Below are 22,498 nucleotides of genomic sequence, written 5' to 3' on the forward strand. Positions count from 1 at the left end.
TATTTCTAAGATCTTTGTTTTTACATTTGTGAAGACCTGCCAAGTATAAATCATTGTGATAGAAACTGGCATGGGAACAAAAAATGCTTGGTGTCTACGTTCATGGTTAGTATTTTGCAAGTATAGATCACTGTTTTATTCTGGTGTGGAGACATGGGGATAAATGCTTGACTTAGAGGAACTTGAGAGGAGCACAAGTGATTGTCAATTCACATTTTCTCAGCCTACCTAAATCATTGAATTCCCCACCTCGTTAAGTGCCTCTTCAGTCTACCAACATATGTAGAAGATGGGTCAAAAGACAATCTCAAAATCTGATTGCTCCTTACTGTACTGCTGCACTTCCCTTCCCCAGCACCTTCCTCATGGCCTCTTTAACATCTTTGTTTCTCAGTGTGTAGATCAGGGGATTAACACTGGGAGTGACAATTGTGTAGAAAAGAGTAAGGAACTTGCCCTGATCCTGAGAATAAGTGTTCGCTGGCTGAAGATACATGTATATGATTGTACCATAGAAGAGAGAGACAACAATTAGGTGGGAGCTACAGGTGTTGAAGGCTTTCTTTCTCCCGGCAGCCGACTTGATCCTGAGCACTGCTCGTGCAATGTAAGCATAAGAGATGAGGATGAGGATGAGTGGTGCCAAGATGATAAAGATTGCCAAGGCAAAAGCCAGAGCCTCAAGAGTCATAGTATCTACACAGGCCATGCCAATTAGTGCTGGCATCTCACAGAGAAAGTGATCCACCCGCCTGTGCCCACAGCGGGGTAGCACCAATGTCTGAGGTGCCATTATGAGAGAATTGCCAAAGCCGCTCAACCATGCCACTGAAGTCAGCTGCCCACAAAGGCGTGGGTGCATGATGATGGTGTAGTGCAAGGGCTTGCAAACTGCAGCATAGCGGTCATATGCCATGACGGCCAGGAGGACACACTCCACTCCTCCTAGGGCCAGGACAAAGTAGAGCTGGATGGCACAACCCATGTAGCTGATGGTCTTATCTGGGCCCCAAAGGTTGTAGAGCATCTGAGGGATGGAGCCTGTGGTGAAACACATGTCCAGGAATGAGAGGTTAGCCAAAAAGAAATACATTGGTGTGTGCAGCCGGGAATCCAGAGCTGAGAGCAAGATGATGGTCATGTTGCCAAGAAGAGTCAGCAGATAAAAGGTGAGGACAATCACAAAGAGGATCAATTCTAGGTGGGGACGGTCAGAGAAACCCACCAGGATGAAGCCTTCAAAAGAACTTGTATTGTCTTTTGCCATCACCTGTGACCACATATTACCTGCTGGGAGAAAGATGAGTATCTGTAAAGAACGTAGATATACCCCCTCAAAATGGAATGACTGGTAAAATGGTAGAATTGAAACTTCCTTGGAAATGCAAGATGTTTGACCCAAAATTTTGATAGGTACTGATTAAGTCATTATTTGGTCTGAGGAGCACAGTATCAGGGAGTTTTTCAGGTTCCTGGTTGTGATTACTTACCAACAGTTTGCATCACTTTTTTTCAATTTGGCAGGATATAAAAAAATTACTTTCAAAGGGTGATTATGTTACAAGGAAATGAACACTCAAAATTTTCAATTATTTTTTTTAATGAGGAAGTACCAAATTCTCCTAGTCATATTTAACCCACAGGTAGGAATATTGGCCTGTCCGAGTATCTCTGGAGTGGAGAACCAGATTTGCTGTTAGGTGGACTCTCATTCTAAGTGCTGTCTCATCAATACTGGGAATCCCAGAGTCTTATCCAAATTCAACAGGGTACCAGTGATCGAGAAAACTTTTAGGAAGATGATTACCTCATTATTGTTTATATCTCCATCTCTGATCCCATTCATTCTATTTACTGCAGCATGACCCTGACATCCATGTGTCAGACAAGATAATAATGAGTTTACATCATCACCTCAATATCCCCTATCCTAAACCTCTGTGATAAAATTATGTTTTATATCACCAAGATGTATTTTAACCCCAGGACTGGGTGATTTTTCTGATGTTGGAAATGCTTTCCTGTGAAGATGAGAAAGACAGAAATAAAGCAGTTCCCAGAACTCAGTCCCAATGGAACTAATATTCAATATTCTTTTAATAGCATTTCCCTTCCTCTTATTCACATTTTATTCTCATAAAGAACTTCATTTCCACCAAGCCCCACTGATTAGTTTATTTATCTGTCTCTTGTGATCCCATAGAATGAAAGGATTTTGTATCTCCTACAGAACTTCACACTTTCAATTATTTAGTGGTGGTTTTATGTCTTAGGGTGAGTGTACTGTAAAATGTAAATTAAACAAAGGCAGAGTCCCACTAACTAATATTTTTGAATATTTTCCTAAGCAGTTAGTAAAAAGTAATAAGGTTGTGACTCTTATTAAAAAGGAATGTATAATATCTCAGGTACGTTGAAGCACAAAATAAGGTTCAAGTCCACTGCTCTGAGAATGCTTTGCCATAATTAAATCATTTTGTAGCGTGTGTCCTCAAGAACAGCTTTAAGATTTTGTACATTAAAACATTGATATTTCCTGGAAATTAAGGGATTGTTAAAGTCATCACTCCAGAGGCTGAAACAAGCTTCTACAGTAGTGATGGATGGATGTAGTAATATCTAAGTGGACAGACAATCCTTTGATTTGATAACTGAGGGCCAATACTTATAATCAAGCCAGCATTGTTATTAAGGGCTCTCCCTCCACCTCTTATAAAATAGAAATTTAAGAAATCAATATTATATAATGGTCAGGAAAGACCAGGAGCTGGCCTGTTAGGTCCCTTGGTTAGAGCATGGCGCTGATAACACCAAGGTCAAGGGTTCAGATCCCCTGTCCAAAAAAAAGAACATGTAGGTATATACAAATTAACAGGGGTGTTAGATATCAAACTGGTGATAGTAGATGTCTCCGGTGAGAAAATTAGATCAAAGACTGAAACTTTCTCTATACCAGAAAGTATCTATAATGTTCCATTTCTTTAAAAATAGCTGAAAGGAAGTATGACCGTAAAAGAATAGCTATTAATTCTGAATGGTAGAATACACATACTTTTTTCCATTAGTCTTTGAAATTTCTGTTTTAAAATCTCAAAATATAAAATAAAATATAGAATTATCAATTACAAGTCATTTAAATATTAATATAACTAATATTACATACCTCTTATGAGCTTAACCGTTTGATTTAGTTTACTTCATTTTCAAAGCAGCCCTATGAGGTCAGCAGTTTCATTATTCAACTTTACAGATTAAGCCACTGAGGCCAACAGAGTGATGAAATAACCTGTACCAGATCACAGGGCTGGGACATGGGACCACCTGGATTTCCTGAGGGTCCACTCAAAAGATTACTCCCTCAGTCATAACTCTGACTGCAGGTAGGCAGCACAGTAATTATACAAAATCTGCACAGAAAGAAACTAAATAAATTGTAAAATTGAGACTGCAACTTATGTCTTTTGTTTCACAAAGTTTAATATAATGAGTCTGATTGCTTGTAAACTGAATTAGAGGTGAAGATGTAGACAAACAAATCACACTTTTACTCAGCAAATGAAAAATACACTTAAAATTTGCCTGTCAGGATGTGTTAACACTGAGTATGTTGGGCATAGAAAGCCTGCCAGAACGAGCTGCAGCCTGGCGTCAACTGTCCCTGCAGGAAGGAAGCACAGGGCAATTGTGATTGACAGTGACTGTCTCATTCCAGGGTTACCATACTCAGAAATTTCTCTATGACTTCTGTGTGTGTATATGAACATTTACCAGCCATGAAGGAGAATACAAACACAAGTTATTTTCTTCTTTTGTTTCTTGTTTCTTAAATCAGCCAGAGTACCCACGAAGTGTGAAATTATGCAAGCAAGATTACCTTCATGAATTTTTCATCCTGATTCAAAGTTGTTCTGGTGGTTAAACCATCCATTCATTTTCTGCCTTTCTGTTCATATTGTCACATCAATTCAATCTCTATTCTTCTTTACCATGCTTTCCCTTTGGGAGGACTGAATTTCTACATTTCTGGGCTATAAATAACTAACTGTTAAGTCCTATGTTTGCCAAGAATATCACTTTAAATGATATGTGAGTGTGACTCTCCTTATTTGGACCAAATAGACTGCCTTCTAAACACTGTGACATGACAGTTTCCTCACAAAAGCCACACACATTAATCATTTAATTATAGTGATGCAATGTTTCACTTCTAGCATTTCAATGTGATTCCATTGTTACAGAAAACAAGACAAACTTGTACATCCTCTGTGACTTCTGGATCCTTGACCAGGTAATTTAAATTTCATGAGATTTTAAAAATATTGAACCATGCTCCAATATCAACTATTATCTAATTAGCTTACAAAGAACCAGAATGGGGATTTACTGCTTAGATTGTTTAGAGTAATGAATCATCAAGTCCCAGGGTTAAGAAAGGTGTGGGCACATCATAGCTAGACAAGCTGCTTATTCTGAGCCAAATGGAATATGAAGTAAATGTGAAACCATAGAAAACCCAGACGAACGTGTTATGTTTCTTCTATTGACTTTCCATGTTTGAGTTCAAAGTCCCGGTGTCAATATCAACAGTCAAACACTCACAATTACTGTGAGTTCAATATTCAATATACTCTCATGTGATGCAGAACTATAATTAGTACTTCTATTCTTAAGATTTTCCAATTCAGTAGATTCTACTACTTTCTAAATTCATTTCTTGGTAAGAACTCCATTAATGAGCTAAAAAGTTTTTCTCTAGTTTTCTCACAGAATAAGTGATTTTAACCAAAATCTTTAAAATTCGATCAAGACTATGTAAATAAAGGGCATAGATGTTAAGATTGTGGAGTATTGGCATAATAAATTAAATTGTCCATGGTCTGGCCATTGCCTAAGGTTATATAAAAGATCATCAGGTAGTTTAGAGACCTAGGTCACATTTCTTCCTTCACAGGATCATTAACTTACCAAATTTGACTGCAACCCCAGAAATGCCATATTCACAGTACCTTCTCTTTCTTGGGACTTCACTTAGAAGTCCAAGTGGGAAGGAATAAAAAGAAAAAAAATTAAAATAAAAAAATAAAGAAACGAAGTCCAAGTGGGATAATCAGAGTGCAGACAAGGAGAAGAGAAAGATGATATTTAGGAAATCTATGCGAAAGAGAAAAAGATAAAGGGGCGACAGGACCAAAAAGGGCTGAATGTGGGTGGATGAGGAGAGGTTGATGTGCACACAACAGTTATACCACCGGGGGCATAACTATGAGATACATCCACATACCCCACCTGCCAGCCCCACAGAAGGAGCCAGAGAAAGAGCACATGAGGGAAGCTGGGGTTATCGCTGATGTGCAGTCAGCACGAGGAACACTTAAAGAAGAAAGGACTGAGTTTGAGAAAGAAGAACTCCTTGTGGGTTTCCGAGTTGATATAGGATTGGATACTTCTTTTTCTGCCGTAACTAATATCTCTAACAAGTGTTGGGAGAGTGTATGGTCTCGGAGGAAATATCACTCACCTCAACGCGCGCGCGCGCACACACACACAGCAGATTCACCTAAGAGAGAGACAGAAAGAGCACCAAATCAACATAAAAGTCTATTTTCATCATCAAGACCAGTAGTTAGTAATAAGCATCAAGGCACAGAAAGTGGCCACCTCACACTCAGTTCACTATGAAACCTGGAGTCAAACAAAAGATATACCAGGATACATGTGCTCCCTGGTTTCCTTTTGTGATACAAATCCTTTACAACTTGCTTAGTGCATGCAGTGCAGAGAAATGCTATTGTCTTTACCATTTTGTTTACTTAAGATAATTTTCCATGCAATTTAAAGATCCATAATAATAAAGCTTAATTTTAATATTTTCTATTTAAGATAGATATATAGAGAGAAGAAGAGTAAATTTAAAAAAGAAAAAGGTTAATTTTGACATTTAAAATTAATTACAAAACAAAAAATGGCCAAAAAATATTAAAATAATTTTATTCCAATTTGCCTAATTTGGTCTAAATTATCAAAATTATCTCAAGAAAGTTACTATCCATCTGACAAATGACTTCAGCTATGTCAGGTTTTGGTTTTACAAAAAGATAATAACAGTATGCATGTGCTGTTTCAGATCACTTTACTATCTGTTGCAGTCATAAGGTAAATGATAAACAACTGCATCTCAAAAGCATATATTCTGCATTTAGATGTGAAAGACCTCTAGGGGGATAAATTTTACATTTCACCTCTGTAGCTAGAGATTTTAATTTATACATATGAGCTACCACATATAAATGTGCTTTGTACCTTTAAAATATTATTTAAATGTTAATAATAATAATCGTTAATAATAATATTGTATGGACTACTACAGAAACCATTTTCAGGTACTTTTGTCAAGTAGAAACAGAAAATATCTGGTCATTACTATGTCAAATATTATCTTTTAAGCATAAACATTACTAAAGTTAATAATATAATCTTAATACTACTAATTATACTAGTAGGGATGGCGGACTACTAACTTCAGAAACCATTTTCAGGTACTTTTGTCAAGTAGAAACAGAAAATATCTGGTCATTACTATGTCAAATATTATCTTTTAAACATAAACATTACTAAAGTTAATAATATAATCTTAATACTACTAATTATACTAGTAGGGATGGAATATATTAGTTAGAAACAATGCTAATATTATTATCTCCATTATATTACAAACAAATGGCATATAATGATTTTTTCTGTCAACAGAAATATTGAAACATGCAGATGGGCAGTCAACACTAGTCAATATTAATTCTGTATTGCAGCAAACTTCTTGGCACAATAAGATGAATTGTTCTCCTGAGAGTTGCTCCTTACACTTAGATTCAGTTATTAGCTTGTACTACCAACTATTAGCCTAGTATTTTCTCATGGAAACTAAGGAGAAATACCTAGAGAATTTGATGCTCTCAAGAATTTCATGTCTGAGATAATGATTCCCTCTGAGAAATGAAGGTGATGAGGTCCTCATGAGGCAGTTAATGAAGGATGTGAAGCTGTTAACCAAAGAAGAAAATTCAGCAGCAATCTTTAAATTTATTTTTGTCTCTTCGCTTCTAGTCCTTTTTCTCACACTTGGCTCATCATCACTCCTAACCCGTCACAAATACATTTAAACTTGTAACTGATAGAAATACTATAGCTGTGGAAGCCTATTTTCTGTGAAATAAAATAATACAATCCTAGGGTTATACATGATTGCAAGAAATACTTCCTAGCATGTTACAATATGATTTAATATATCATAATATGACATCATATAGTGTCTTCAGAAAAAGAAATGAAGTCTGCATCAGTCATCTTTTCCATCAAATGCAATTACATTTAAACAAATGATCTTTTATTACAATTCAATCTAATGATTATCACTGTAGCATTTGTGGAACTGAAGAACAAATTATTTATTATACTTTTATCACAAATTGATGCCAGAGGAAGGGTCCAGAAGGCCTGATAGTCAGCCTCCATCCACCCCCTTCTCTTACCAGCTCTTGACTCTTCTACAGGAAGAAATTCAAGAGCAGAGTAAAAGGTGAGAGCAGGGTTAATATGACAAAAAGAGACACAGATTTCACAGAGGCAATGTGGTATAGCTCCAGAGACTGAGCAGGGCCCATGACAAGTTTAACACAAAAGTAAGAAACACACACTTAAAGTTTAGTACAGAGTTCAGGCTGGCTCAAGAGAGTGAGCAGCCACCTGCCAAAAGTAAGCTTAATACAAAAGTAAGGCATACACACCTCAGCCAGCGAAGTGTGGGTTGGCCCGAGGAAAGTGAGCAACAACCCCGTTTTCTGCTGGGATTCGGCTTTTACAGTTTCACTATCTAATGAATATTCAGTTAAAGGGGTGGTTCCCTGTTATGTAACATAGTCTTGCACATGCTCAGTTGGTCTCTTTTGGAACATGTTCATTGGTCAAATCCTATCATATGCACTGAACATATTCAAGAATATTTGGTGCTCTTTAGTACCTCTAGTGGAAGGTCATTCCAAGGATAAACTCCCTTCCACTGAGCATGCTTGGTCACTGGGTCATATAAGCAGGTATAAATTCCTTTTACTGAGCATGCTCAGCTACTGGATTTGTGTGAGTTGGCTCCTTGTGCTCTCAATCTCCCTGGTGTTGGTGCCAAAAATAGGCCCAACAAGCAACAGTAACTCTCCTCTAGGGGAGGGGCCTGAGGCCTTGGGGCATGGCCTGAAACCCAGAGGTGTGTCCTGAAAACTGAACCCAGGGCACCTCTTATCTCAAAATGACCATCATTTCTTTGAACTTTATTTCCCAAACCCGCTTTTCTTATTTTCGTCTCTTTGTGATTTGTTCAGTTATCAAGTCTCAAAACACCAGTTTTCTTGAGTCTTTTCTTTCCGTGCATACTCACATTTAATAAGTTTCTAAGTCTACTTATGACATCTGTCTTTCATACCTCTGACTTCTTTTTCATTTGCACTTCTCTTGTCCTAGCCCAGCACCTCATTAACTCTAGTCTGATTTGTTACAAGAGCTTGTTCATCTGTTAATCTCTAGTGTCTCACTACTTCAAATCTTTCACTTAGCTACAAAAGGAGCCTTTCTAAAATATAGGTGTTATCACGCATGTACTCGAAGTCCTGAAGTTGCCCTTATTTCCCAGAGAAACACATGTATATTCTTGAATAACAATGTTGGTTCTGGATCAACTTATATTTCCAGCTCTATTTAAGAAGCTCCTGTTCATTTTATGCTCCAAATGCATTAAACTACTGACAATTTTCCATAAATGATGAAAAATTGAATCATCTCTGGAAAATAATTTGGAATAAAGGGAAAAGAGAATAAATAGCCTTAGGAGATAGTATGGCTCAAACTCTAGCTCAGAAACAATCACTTCAGGCTTAAAAATTAGAAAGTCTCATTTACTATCACTGGGGAGAAAAATTACTCTGAAGGGTTGTTGTAAAAGTTAAATAAAGTAAGAAACATTAAATATGTAGCATTGTCTCTGACATATGGTAGATCACTGACAATCATGATCTCTCCAAACTATATCTCCTTGCTTATGATGTTCTCTCAGATGAGAATGTTTATTTTATAAAAACAATATTAAATAATCAAGGCCCAGTTGAAATATTCTCCCAGGAAAATACCCTTATTCCTCCCTGTCATATTTATGGCTATTCTTACATGTGGGTCCCACGAGCTCTTAATGCAGGTCTCTTTTAGCACTTATTTCACTCTATTTTAGATTTTAGTTTATTTTAAAGAAAACTTAGAGAGGTGGATTATTGGGGGGTTAATTCTTGATTAAGAGAGCAAAAGGTATATAAAGAGAGAGAAGAAAGGAAAATTGAGAAGAATTTAGCAAGATGAAAGAATCAAAATGCTTATTGTGGTTGGCATGTGAAGGAACATGGGAATAGAGGGGACAGTGAAGTGGGAGAAGAAGCAGCCCCTTACCTGAGCTCCCTAAAGAAGAAACCCTTTGGTGGAACATAACACTATCTAGTACCTCTATTGTCCATTTACACAAAGTCTAGTATATAATATGAAATTACTAAAAATGAGAAGAAGCACAGGGACCATTTAATCAAGTGTTTTTTTTAAAGGCTATAGAAGTAGATCTTTAGAGAATCTAGATTTTGAAGTTAGCAAACAAGTATTTGAACATAACCATGATTAATTTGTTAGAAGAAAATATAGAAAAGAACAGATGAACTCATGGGAATTCCACCAGATAATTAAAATATATAAAAAGAATAAAATATACATCCTGAAAATAAAAAGTAAAATGACAAATTTAAAACTCAGTCTGTGTCTCAGGAGAGTGCGGTGCTGATAAAACTCAGTCTGTGTTTAACATCATAATAAAGGAATAGTGACTGGAGACAAATAAGCAGAAAAAAACTGACAACAAGAAAGAAAAAGAATGGAAACAAATTATGAACATAATGATATATAGGTCATCCACAAATCATTGCAAATAATTTTTAAAAGACACAAATAATTAGATTACCAGAAGAAGTGAGAAAAAAATGGGGCAGAAGCAAAATTTGAACAGATAGTGGCTAAGAATTTTCCAAAACCAACAAAAAGCATCAATAAACATGTTCAAGTATCTCAGTAAATGCTAAAAACAAACAGAAAAAAACTTCATAATCTCTATCTTGACATGATATCAAAAGCATGATCCATAAAAGGGAAAAAATCAATTGATCTCATTAAAATTGAAAACATTTGCTCTGTGAAAGGCCCTGTTAAGAGCATAAAAGTCCAGCTATAGACTGAGAGGAAATATTTGCAGACCATATATCTGACAAAAGACTTGTAACTAGAATACACATTCCAGTAAGAGAATGGGCAGAAGACATAAAGTGATATTTACCCCAGAGGTTAAGCATGTAAAAATATGTTCAACATCATTAGCCAGTAGGGAATCGCAAATTAAAATCACAATGAGATATCAGTACATACTTAACAGAAGAGTTAAAATAAAAAATACTTAAAACACCAAATGCTAAAAAGAATGCAGAGGAAGGATCTCTCATACGTTGTTGGTAGAAATGTAAATAGTACAACCATTCTGGAAAATAGCTTCATAAAAATTAAACATACGCTTACCATGTAACCCAGCAATCACATCTCTCAACATTTATCCCAGAGTAATGAAAACTTACGCTTACACAAAAATCTAGATATTATTGTTTATAGTAGTCTTAATTGTAATACCCAAACACAGAAACAACCTAAATGTCCTTTAGCAAGTAAGCGGTTAAACAAACTGTGCCACATGCGAATCATGAAATACTACCTGACAATAAAAAGGAACAAATGATTGATACATATAACAGCTTATATGGATGTCAAAGGAATTAAGCTGAGCAGAAAAAGTCAATTTCAAAATTGACCTTTCAAAATTTATATACTGTATAATTCTATTTATAAACCTTCTCAAAATGACAAACTTATGGAGATTGTGAGCAGATGAATGGCTGCCAGGAATTAGGGATGCAGCATCAAGAGGGGAAAAAGATAGGTGTAACTATAGAAGGGTAACAAGAGGAATATTTGTGGTGATGGTACAATTGTGTATCTTGACTGGGGCTGTGGTTACACAATCTACACATGACAAAATTACATAAAACCACACACACACACAAGTGATTGTAAAACTGGTGAAATCTGAGTAAGATCTATGGATTGTGCAAATGTCAATTTTCTGGGTTTGATATTGTACTGTAGTTATGTAAGATGCTTCATTGGGGAGACTGGGTGAAGGGTAAACAAGACCTCTTGGTATTATTATGTTGCAACTCTCTGTAAATCTATAATTTTTTAAAATAAATTTTTTTAAGAAACTTAAAAAAATAAGAATGATCTGTATGAACTAATATAGGGTGATTTCTAAGTTACATTGTTAAATGAGAACAAGCAAAGTGCAAAGAGTGTTATACACTACCTTTCATATAAGAAAGAAGGGGTATAATAAAATATCCACATATCTGCTTTTTTATGCAAAAAGTAATACAGATATGATAAACCAGAAACTGATGAGATTAGTTACTTGCAGGGGAGGAATGTGGAATAGTGTGTAAAAAATGAGAGAATGGAAGATGGGTGGCAAGGCTGAGGGGAGACCGACCCTTTTCTAAGTACAGTCACCTCTCGGTATCCCTGGGGGACTGGTTTTAGGATCTCCCTCAGATAACAAAATCTGAGGATGCTCAAGTCCCTGTTATAGAATGACATAGTATTTGCATGTAACTGATATACATCCTCCCATATACTTTAAATCGTCTCTAGATTACTTATAATGCCTAACACAGTGTAAATGCCATGTAGGGAGTTGTTATACTGTATTGTTTAGGGAACAATACAAGGTAAGAAAAAAAAAAGTCTGTACATGTTCAGTATAGATGTAATTAAAAAAAAATTCTCAATTTGTACTTGGTTGAGTCCGTCGATACGGAACCCACAGAGAGGGAGGGCCGACTATATAATGGTTTAAAAACTTTATTTATTTTTAATTGTACATATTTGTGGAGTACAGTGTGTTGTTTCAATACATACATACATCGTACAACAATTCACTTAGAGAGCATATCCATCACCTAATCATTTTTCTTTTCTTTGTGGTGATGATGGTCAAGATCTTCTTTTCTAGCTATTTTGAAATACACAATATAATATTATTAGCTATATTCAGCTTAGAACATCAGAACTTATTTTTTCTATCTACCTGTAGCTTTGTACCTGTTAATTCACCTCTTCTCCTCCCCTTCCCATCCCCTTCTCTTTCCAGCCTCTGGTAACTATTATTCTGCTCTCTACTTCTATGAGAACCATTTTCCACATATAAGTGAGATCATGCAGTATTTGTCTTTCTGAGCCTGGCTTACTTCATGTAACATGATGGTCTCCACATTGCAGCAAATGACAGGATTTCATCTTTTTAATAGCTGAATAATATTCCATTGTGTATTTATACCACATCTTACTCTTATAACCATAACAATGCTTCTCATATTCAAAATTTAAATAAGTAATTAAAGTCAACCAGAATGGGAGGTACCCAAAAGAAATACAAGCAGTAATAGATGAACCCACCTCTATTAAAAATGAGCAACATAACCAACTTGGAGAGGGAAAGGAAGGAAAAAAACTAACCTAATTAATTTTGGGAAAAGAATACTTTGACTATTACACTAAAGACAGACTATTCTAAGAGTAGAGACAAAAAGTACTATATGGAAATATTGTCCTCTAGTTAGTAAAATTATTATTCCCCAGAGTATGAATTAGCAATTCTGAAACTATTTGTATTAATATTGAGCAAATAAATAAACATATTATGGATAATGAGAGCCAGCCTTCCCAATGTCAGACAAAAAAGGTATAATAAGGAAAGGAGGGAGGCTAGAATGAACCCTGTGGTATTTGGATTGGAATTGGAGGCATCAGTATAAGCTGTGTAAACACACAGACAGAGATAGAGAAATAGAAATGTATACGTTAGGTATACAGACATATATTTCTAACCTGCATTTGCTAAGAGTAATAAAATGAAACATCATTCGCCTCTTGATATGAGGCACTAAGAGCAGCACGTCATCACTTCTGTGAGATTCTTCCCCAAAATGCATAACCTTAATCTATACCATAAGAAAACATCAGAAAAATCCAAATTGAGGACACTTCTACAAAATAATTGACCAGTATTCAAAATTGTCAAGGTCATGAAGGACAAAAAAAGAATGAGGAACTGTCTCGGGTTAGGGGAGACGAAGGAGATGCAGCAACTAAATGCAACGTGGGACCCTGGATTAGATCCTGGAACAGTGAAAGGACATTAGTGGGACAGTTTGCAAACTTTAATGCTATTTTTTAAATGTTAATTTCCTGTGCTTTGATAATTGTACTATGATTATGCAAAATGTCAACATTAGTTGAAAGTAGTTGAAGAGTATACAGGAACTCTCTGAATTTTTTCCCCAACTTTGTTGTAAGTTTAAAATTATTTCAAAATAAAAAACTTAAAAAAAAAATCAACAAAATACATTCAGAGCAATTTACTTAAAGAGCATTATATTTAAATGCAAAGCAAAGATATGTGTGTAGATCTACATACATATATCTAAAGACAATTAAAATTACATATTTCTTAAAATTACATATTTTTAAGACAATTAAGAATGTAAAGTATCTTTTTTAAAGCAATATTTTAAGTTGCTCTTCCCTCCCATTTTCTTCATTTCTTGGTAAAGAAGGCACAGCTTTACAGCAAAACTCTGGTGGTCTCTGCTAAGATTTGTCTATCAGGGCTTGCACAGGGTCCTATAGTATTCCAGTCTGTTTCAGGCACATCAAGCATCTCTGGATTTTCTTGGTCGTGTGGGCTGAGAGCCCAAATTGCTTGCCTATAGATGAATGAGTTCAAGAGCATTCTCTTGAGCTACACACAGAGCTCACAGTCTCATGAGCTGATTTGTAAATAGATAAAAACAATACACTTAAAAATAGTTTTTTTCCTCCAAAATGGAAATGAGCTCATGACAGCTTTAACAAATTGCTACAAACTTAATGGCTTAAAACAATGTACATTTATTATCTTACAGTTCTGGAGATCAGAAGTCCAAAATTCAATTTGGTGGGCTAAAATCAAAGTGTCAGTGACAAGCTGCCAGGTATCAAGGTGGTCAATTAGGGACAACAAGCCAGGCTGAAAGTAACAACCAAGGCTTTCTTCACTAACTGAGACAGTGTAAACAAGAGGCAAAAATAGAGTTTTACAATGTTTCATTTTCCCCAAAGAAACAGCAGGAGGCAAAGTTCAGATGGATAAGTGCAGATGAGAGAAATCATCTCATTGGCAGAGAGCCCTGTTCAAAAGTCTCCAGAGAACCAGGGGGATGATAAGAGGGAAAGGCAAGGAGTAGAAAACTACTGAGTCAGAGTAGAGAAAAGTGCCTAAGCCAAGTCTCTACTCCCAATAGCAGGCCTCAAAATAGGCTGAGAATGCAAATATGTACATGAGTGTGGCAGGCAGAGGGAGGATGGGGACTGCAACTCCCTCTGCAATATATGAGCTGTGCAGCAAGTCAGGTGTGGGAAGGCAGCTTTCTGCCATGAGGCCTGCAGGGCCAACCATTTGTGATTGCCCATGGTCGGGCCTGAAAGATCACACATAGGATTTTGGCCTGGAGCTGAACTCAGTCATCAGGGCTGCATTCTTTCTGGAGGCTCTAGGAAAGAATGTTTCCTTGCCTTTTCTAGCTTCTGGAGGCCACCTGCATTCCTTGGCTCATGGTCCCATCTTTCATCTTTAAAGCCAGCAGTGTAATATCTTCTAGTCTCTCTCTCTGACTCTGACCTTCCTATTCGTTCTTATAAGGAGACTTGTGATTACACTGGGCTCACCCAGATAATCCAGGATGGTCTCCCTATCTCAAGATCTTTTTTATTTTTTAATTTTAATTTTAGTTTAGTTTAGTTTTTGCTCTTAATCACATCTACAAAGTCCTTTTTACCATGTAATGTAATATAGTCACAGGTTCTGGGGGTTAAGGTGTAGACATCTTTAGGGGTCATTATTTTTACTACCACACTTATTACAGAATTTCATTCTCAGAGGTAGGGTACAAGATGCAGCACCTTGCCTTTTGCTTTGGAGGAGATATCCTTATATGCTCTAGATCACAGGACTTCCAGAAATTTTATTGTGGTGACACTCCCCTCAATCTTCATGCAAATAGTCTCTCACCATTTATAAGACCATATTGTCTTACCAAGATATCTAAGAAATTTGCTGTCTGCAGCCCAATAGGTCCAGCATAGTGTTATCAGTATAGTGAGTCACCATGAAGTCTGGGTAGATGCTAAGACAATCAAGGATAATGTAATCTAGATTATGGCATGGGGCTTGAAAATTGATATAGCCCTGAGGGAAATTGGTAAAGGTGTACTTTGTTTCTCATCTTTTGGTGTTATATACTCATTGAAATGAATTTTAAAAGGAATAGTCACATCAATAAGTACATTCCGGAAACCAGAAGCTGGATTAATTCTTGCGGTAAGAAGACCACAACTTTAAGATATATTGCAATTAAAATTGCCAGCTGATTGAGCTTATAACAATCCATTTCACTCACCAGACTCATTTATCTTATGCACAAGTCAAACAGATAATATAACTGGCATCCAATGTATCTTTCAAGTCTTTAATGGAAGCATTATGCTCTGAAATTCTCCCAGGAAGAAGACTCTGAGTACGTGGACAACCATTAAGTGTGAAGATTTATGGCACTCAAATGCTATGTATTCTTTCATCTAAATTCATTTTATGTGGGCCCTCGGAGTCCATAAATCTAATCTGTGGTCATTTTTCCTGATTCTGGAATGTTAGCTTTTTTTTTGCTTGGCAAAGTGGGATGTTGAGCACCTTCATTCAGACAGGGCCTGAGCTGGGTCAAGACTGGGTTGCCATATTGGAAAGATGTGGTCTATGTCTTACTATACCCGTTTCTTGTGGTATGGCCTTGAGGTCTTTCAACCAAGACTAGTATATTTACCAAGGTTCATCCTCTGGGTAAATTGTGAACTCTAAACTTTAACTCTTCAGTACCATAAAAACATTGAAAATTCAGCTGTTTTTTTCAGAAGTTTTTCACATAGATTTTTACATTTACCTCCCTACTTAATTTAAAGGTTTGTCAAATACCTAAGGAGAAAACTTCTTGTATCAGGCCCTTAAATTCATTTTTGTCATTTTAGCTCTACAAGAATAACAAATCTCCCCCCCCCCCTTTATTCTCTATTAGTGATGCTTTTACCAGCTGAGGATAAAAATTATCAACTTCTTGCCTGCATCTGGAATCAGCAAATCCCCTAAGGAAAAAGCAACTTCAGCTCAACTTCACAATTCTTTACTCCACGGAACATTAACATTTTTGGTCTTTGCTGTTTCAGTAACTCTGTGATATTTTACACAAACGATTTTTTTTTCTATACTTATTATGGCTTTTCTAGTCCTTTAAGGATGATTAGACTTCCAAAAGCTATTCTATTTTGCCTGGAAGCAGAATTCATGATCTAGATTTGAGCTAAGTTTGTAATACACAGCACAGATTTTGCTGGTGTAGGTGGCTTCATAGGCTATGTCACAGGTGCATTTACCATGAAACTAATCTAGCTTAATTTCATAGCCTATCACTTGCGTAGGCCCCTTCCAAGATCTTGAGAAGTATCCTAGCAATGTGTTCACATAAACATACATTTTCATAAAATTTGTATAAAGATATTTTGTCCTTAATTCATTAGGCCACTCTCTTTTCTACTCTGACTTCCCTCTGTCACAATTCTCACATTGATTGATAATAAAGTGGTTGTGAGAATTTTTATCACCTGGCTAAGAGAAAGTTATATTGGAGATATGGTTATGTGGTTCACAGTTATTTCTGTATATAGGTAAGTTATTGTTAGCCCTCCTGGTGCAGAAACGGCTTATAAGTAATACAGATGCTCCACAACTTATGATGGGGTTACATTCTGATAAATCCAACATAAATTGAAAATATTGTAACTTGAAAATGTAATACGCCTAACCTATTGAACATCATAGCTCACCTAGCCTACCTTAAATGTGCTCAGAACACTTACATTAGCCTACATTTGGGCAAAATCATTTGGCAACACTGTACACTGTAGAGTATGGGTTGTGTGCCTTCATGACCACATGGTTGACTGAGAGCTGCAGCTCACTGCCCTACCCAGCATTGTGAGAGAGTATCCTACTGCATATTGCTATCCCTGGGAAAAGATCAGAATTCAAAATTCAAAGTACAGTTCCTACTGAATGTATATAGCTTTTATATACACCACTGTAAAGTTGAAAATTTAAGTTAAACTATTGTAAGTTGGGGACCATGTGTACTCTTGAGATAGGAGGAGCTCAGTTTACTTGGGGTTGGGTTTCAGGCCACTCCCCTTGGTCTTGAAACACTCCCCTAGGACTTAATCCCCTCCTTTGAGTCCTGAGCTACTGTGGCTTGTTGCACTTATTTTCCGCACCAACAGGTGGAGATTGAGACAGCAGGAGGCAAATTTATGTAATTCCAGTGGCTGAGCATGCTCAGTAGAAAAGAGTTTATCCTATAAATGACCTTCCACTGGAGCTGGTAGAGAGCACCTGGCATATTTTAAGTGTATACAGTGGAATTTGATCAATGAGTAAGCTCCAAAGAGACCAACTGAGCATATGCAAGGCTATGTTACATAACTTCTTACGTAACTAGGAACCAACCCCTTAGTTGAGTATTCATTAGATAGCATGAGTATGTATAGATAGCAAAACTATAAAAGTAGAGTCCAGAAAGAAGGCAGGGCTGTTGCTCACTCTCTGGAGCCAGCCTGCACTTTGCCTGTGAGGTGTATATTTCTTACTTTTTGTGTTAAACCTGCCTTTAGCAGGCTGCTGTTTGAAAAGTGTGTATTTCTTAATTTTATATTAAACTTGCCATGGCTGCCGCTGACACACTAGAGCCAGCCCACACTTTCCCTGTGAAGTTTGTATTTTTCTATTCTTTACATTAAACCTGTGTTCACTTTCTATTCCAACTCTGCTCTTGAATTCATTCCTGTGGCAGAGTCAAAACCTGATGGAGGATGGGATGGATTGATGTTGGTTATCAGGCCTCCCCAGACCCTCTCCTCTGGTTTCACTCTGACTTCTGACTCTGCTGACGTACCAGCATCATGACATAAGGGGCAGAGCCAGAATGTGAGGATGTCTCGTGATGTCAGGTACCAAGCATCTGAAGTGTGAAGGTAGTGGATAGCCATAATAAATCTAATGAGAATTAAAATTTTCTGCTCTTCAAAAGATACTGGTAGGAAAATAAGTAGATGTAGAGCCAGGGCTGGGTCTGGAGCTCACAGATCCCTCAAGCCCATTGTCCAGACTGGGTCACAAACCCTTCACATGCAGGTCTACAAGCTAGGTAATCAGAAAAATGGTCCTTGGAGCCATAGGTGAAGAAAGAGTAGTCTTTATTCAGCACACACATGTCTCAGAGCTAGGCAGTCCAAAGAGAAACTCAGAAACTCAACTGCTACCAGCAAAGTCCAAAGAAAAAACTGAGCAGCTGCCAGCAAAGCAAACATGCTCTATTTTTAGACTCGAGCTCTGCCCTCCAGCACTGCTTCACAAACTCTAAAGAACACACCAGAATAGCAACAAACTAAGAAGATACATGGGTGCACATGCACACTAACTCCACCCACACACAACTTGTTTACAAAGAATGTGTTGCACCACTCCCCATCGGACCTGAGGTGAAGGGGCCTGTCTAAACTACTCTATTTTCCTCACAGTAGACAAGCCACAAACTGGGAGAAAATATTCATAAATTGTACATCTGACAAAAAAAAAAAAGGATGTATCCAGAATATATATAAAATTACTCTTACAAATCAATTATCAAAAGACAAACAATCCTATTTTTTCAAATGAGCAAAAGACTAAAACACAAAGAAAATATATGGGAGGTAAACATATAAAATAGGGCTTATCATCATTAGCAACAGGGGAATGCATGTTAAAACCATAATGAGATGTATCTACGTATATGCACTAGACTGGACAAAATTGAAAAGACTGAAAACACCAAATGTTGGCAAGAGTATGAAGCAGCCAGAACTCTCCAGTCACAGTTGATGTAACTGTAACATGGTACATCCACTTGGGAAAATTATTTGGAAGATTCTTATATAGGATTATATACCTTGATATTTACTCTATAGAGAGGAAAACACATGTCCACAATAGGGTTGTACAAGAATATTCACAGCAGTCCCATTAATAATAACTCAAAGAAGAAATAATAAAAATATTTATCTGCAAGAGAATGAATAAACAAATTATGGTGCATTGATACAATGAAATCCTATTTGGCAGTAAAAAAGAAAAAAAAAAACTATTGATACATGCAATAATGTAGATGAATTTCAAAAACATTATGCTCAGTTGAACAATCCAGACAGAATAGTTTGCATATTACATGCCTTCATTCATAAGAAGTTCCAGAGTAGGGGAGGAGTGTTCAGTGCTCACACCAAGTACTCAACATGTGTGAAGATGTCAGGACTCAAATGAGATGGCCAGCATGGTAGGGAGATTTTATTACACACAGAGGATCAAGTAAATAAGTAAATATATCGAGGAGCCACGTTTCTTGTAGTCAGATGAGAAAGATTGTCGAACTAGGGCTAGGGTCTGAAGCTCACAGACCCCTCGAGCCCATTTGCAAACCCTTCACACGCAGGTATATGAGCTAGGTAACTGGCCAAAAGGTCTTCGGAGCCTTGGTTGAAGAAAGAGTAGTCTTTATTCAGTACACACTACACTGTGAGCCAAACAGTCCACAGACAAACTCAGAAACTCAACTGCTACTGCAAAGTCCAAAGAAAAACTGAACCTGAGCAGCTGCCAGCAGAATAAACATGCTCTGTTTTCCTACGTGAGCTCTCCTGGCCAGTTCTGCTTCACAAACTGAAGAACACACAAAAGAAATTAACTAAAAAGATACATGTGCACTAACTCCACCCACACACAACTTGTTTACAAGAAATGTGCTGCTCAACCTACCAACCAGACCTAAGCCAAGGGAGCCTGACTAAATTATCCTATTTTCCCCTCAAAGGTAAAAATAAGGACCTACATAAACACTGTGGATTGGATTGGAATTGAAGGTATCACTGTGAACTCACAGTATTTTATATATATATAAAATTTGGGAAAATTTGAGTGTCAAAATAAAGTTAGCAATAGGGTACACCAATTGAATGAAATAGGAAACCATGAGTCCATACTACTTCAAATTTTTGAATAAGAAAGTAAGTAAGCTGGCTTTTGGTAGAATGCCAACTAATAAACATACAGGAATGGTGGGATTAGAAAATTACCATTTCCCATCACTGTAATAATAAATAAAGAATCAAAGAATGCTAAAACTGTGGGGTAAAATTTCGATTAGAAACAGATGTCTACCTAGTTTCAAAGTGACTCTTTGAAAAAGAGTCAAAATCTTCAATATTAAATTCAAATATTAAAGTCAAAATCTTCAATAATGAGACCCATTGACATCAGATATCTCTTGATATTATGAATGAGAAGAAAACAGCATTTCTGTTGTATTTCTGCCAAAAACGAATAATGAGGAAAAGCCAAATATCTCAAATTGAGAGAAATTGTACTAAGTGACAGGTTTACATTCTTGAAAAATGTCATGTGATAAAAGACAAGGGAAAACTAAAGAACTGCTCCATATATGGGGAGACTAAAGAGATATGGCAGTTAAATGCAGCACGTAATTCTGGGTTGGATCCTGGACCAAAATAAAAGGGTAATTATAAAGGACATTCTTAGGGCAATTGACAGAATTTGAATGTGATGTGTAGATTGGGTGGTAGTATTGCATCAGCATTAATTTCCTGATTGTGATGATTATCATGGAAATGTACTAGAAGAATGCCCTTGTTTTTAGGATATACGAAGATTCTTCAAAAAGTTCATGGAAGGATTCAGATTATCTTTTAATTCTCTTTTCCTTGAATTTAAAAAAAATACCCTTGTGTGTGTGTGTGTGTGTGTGTGTGTGTGTGTGTGTGTGTATATATATATATATATATATATATATATATATATATATGGAGAGAGAAAGAGAATTAAAAAACAGAACTTGATTCTTTGTACTGAAAGCTTTTATTTTTTGGATTTTTTTGGCAACATGAAATTAGGTGAGGAAATCATTGTCATGACTGCCCTTGTTTGGAGCGAGCTTCAGTGTTCCCTTTGATTTTTTAGAATGCTACCACTCTCTTGAAATTCTAGTACTGAGTTCATGTTAAACTTTAGTAAATTTAGATATGTTCCTTTTCTTTTTTTGGCTGCTGGCTGAATATGATCTTAACCTATCCTCAGTTTCTCCTGGATAAACCGTCATCTAAAGCCTTTTATGCCACTATAATTTTTTTTTTTTGGCGGGGGGCACCTCGCCAGAAAGGGGAACCAAACCCTTGATCTTGGTGTTACCAGCACCACACTCTAACCAAGTGAGCTAACCAGCCAGCCCTACTGTGATATTTATCTTACAGAAAACGCAGTTGGTTTGCTTACCTCGCTACTGCAGAATTTGGTCTAATATTCAATACATTTTTCATTAAAAAAAAAAGGCAGATGATCAGAGAATAACATACAAAATTCGGTTGTTCTGGAAGTTCTTTTCAAGTAAAAGAGAGCTATGCTAATAAGTAGATTTCTGAAAAAATAAGTCTAAGAAGGGAGGCACATGACTCTAGATAAGAGCACAAAATAAAAACAGAACAAAAGTGGAGCTTTCATACTGCATCACTAGTTTCCTAATACATTCAATTTTAACTTCCCTAAGCCTCAATTTCTATATATATGGAATGGAGACCGTGAATTGCTGTCTCACAGGGCACTTATGAGGATTCAGTGAGATAATCCCTTAGAAGAACTCAGCACAATGTCTGGCTAATAGTAAACTCAGCAGATCCTTCCCTGTTACCAAGACCTGGATAACTGGGCATCACTTGATAATTTCTAAATTTAGAGACTTTAGAAATAATTTCCATTTATGCACACTTGTTTCCTTTGCAGAATATTTGTCTTTACTCATATTTTCTTGCTTAGTCTTCTGTTTACTTTCTTTTGAAACTATACTTTTATTTCAATTACAACCTGTTAAAAAATACTGTAAAAAAAGTAATTCACACACTAGTACAATTTTTTCCCTGATAGTCTCCACCCTTTACCCCTACACTTCTATTCAGCAGTAACCACTGCTATTATATCAAAAATTTTTATTAGTATACATGAAATCTTATTTTTTTTTCCTGTTTCGTTTCATGCTCTATTTTCCCTTTCTCCAGATATTGCCCTCTGCCTCTCTCTGGGTTATTC

The 22,498-nt window shown here is 36.6% G+C and overlaps 1 protein-coding gene across 1 annotated transcript; it reads right to left on the reverse strand.

Moving 5' to 3' along the window:
• Positions 1-325: 325 nt before the first annotated feature.
• Positions 326-1,282, reverse strand: LOC103598031 (putative olfactory receptor 2W6). Its single transcript, XM_008581941.1, has one exon. The coding sequence runs from the start codon at positions 1,280-1,282 to the stop codon at positions 326-328; it is 957 nt and encodes a 318-aa protein (XP_008580163.1).
• Positions 1,283-22,498: the final 21,216 nt, after the last annotated feature.

This window comes from Galeopterus variegatus, unplaced genomic scaffold (assembly GCF_000696425.1).
Source record: "Galeopterus variegatus unplaced genomic scaffold, G_variegatus-3.0.2 Scaffold2491, whole genome shotgun sequence".
In the NCBI taxonomy this organism is placed as follows: Eukaryota; Metazoa; Chordata; class Mammalia; order Dermoptera; family Cynocephalidae; genus Galeopterus; species Galeopterus variegatus.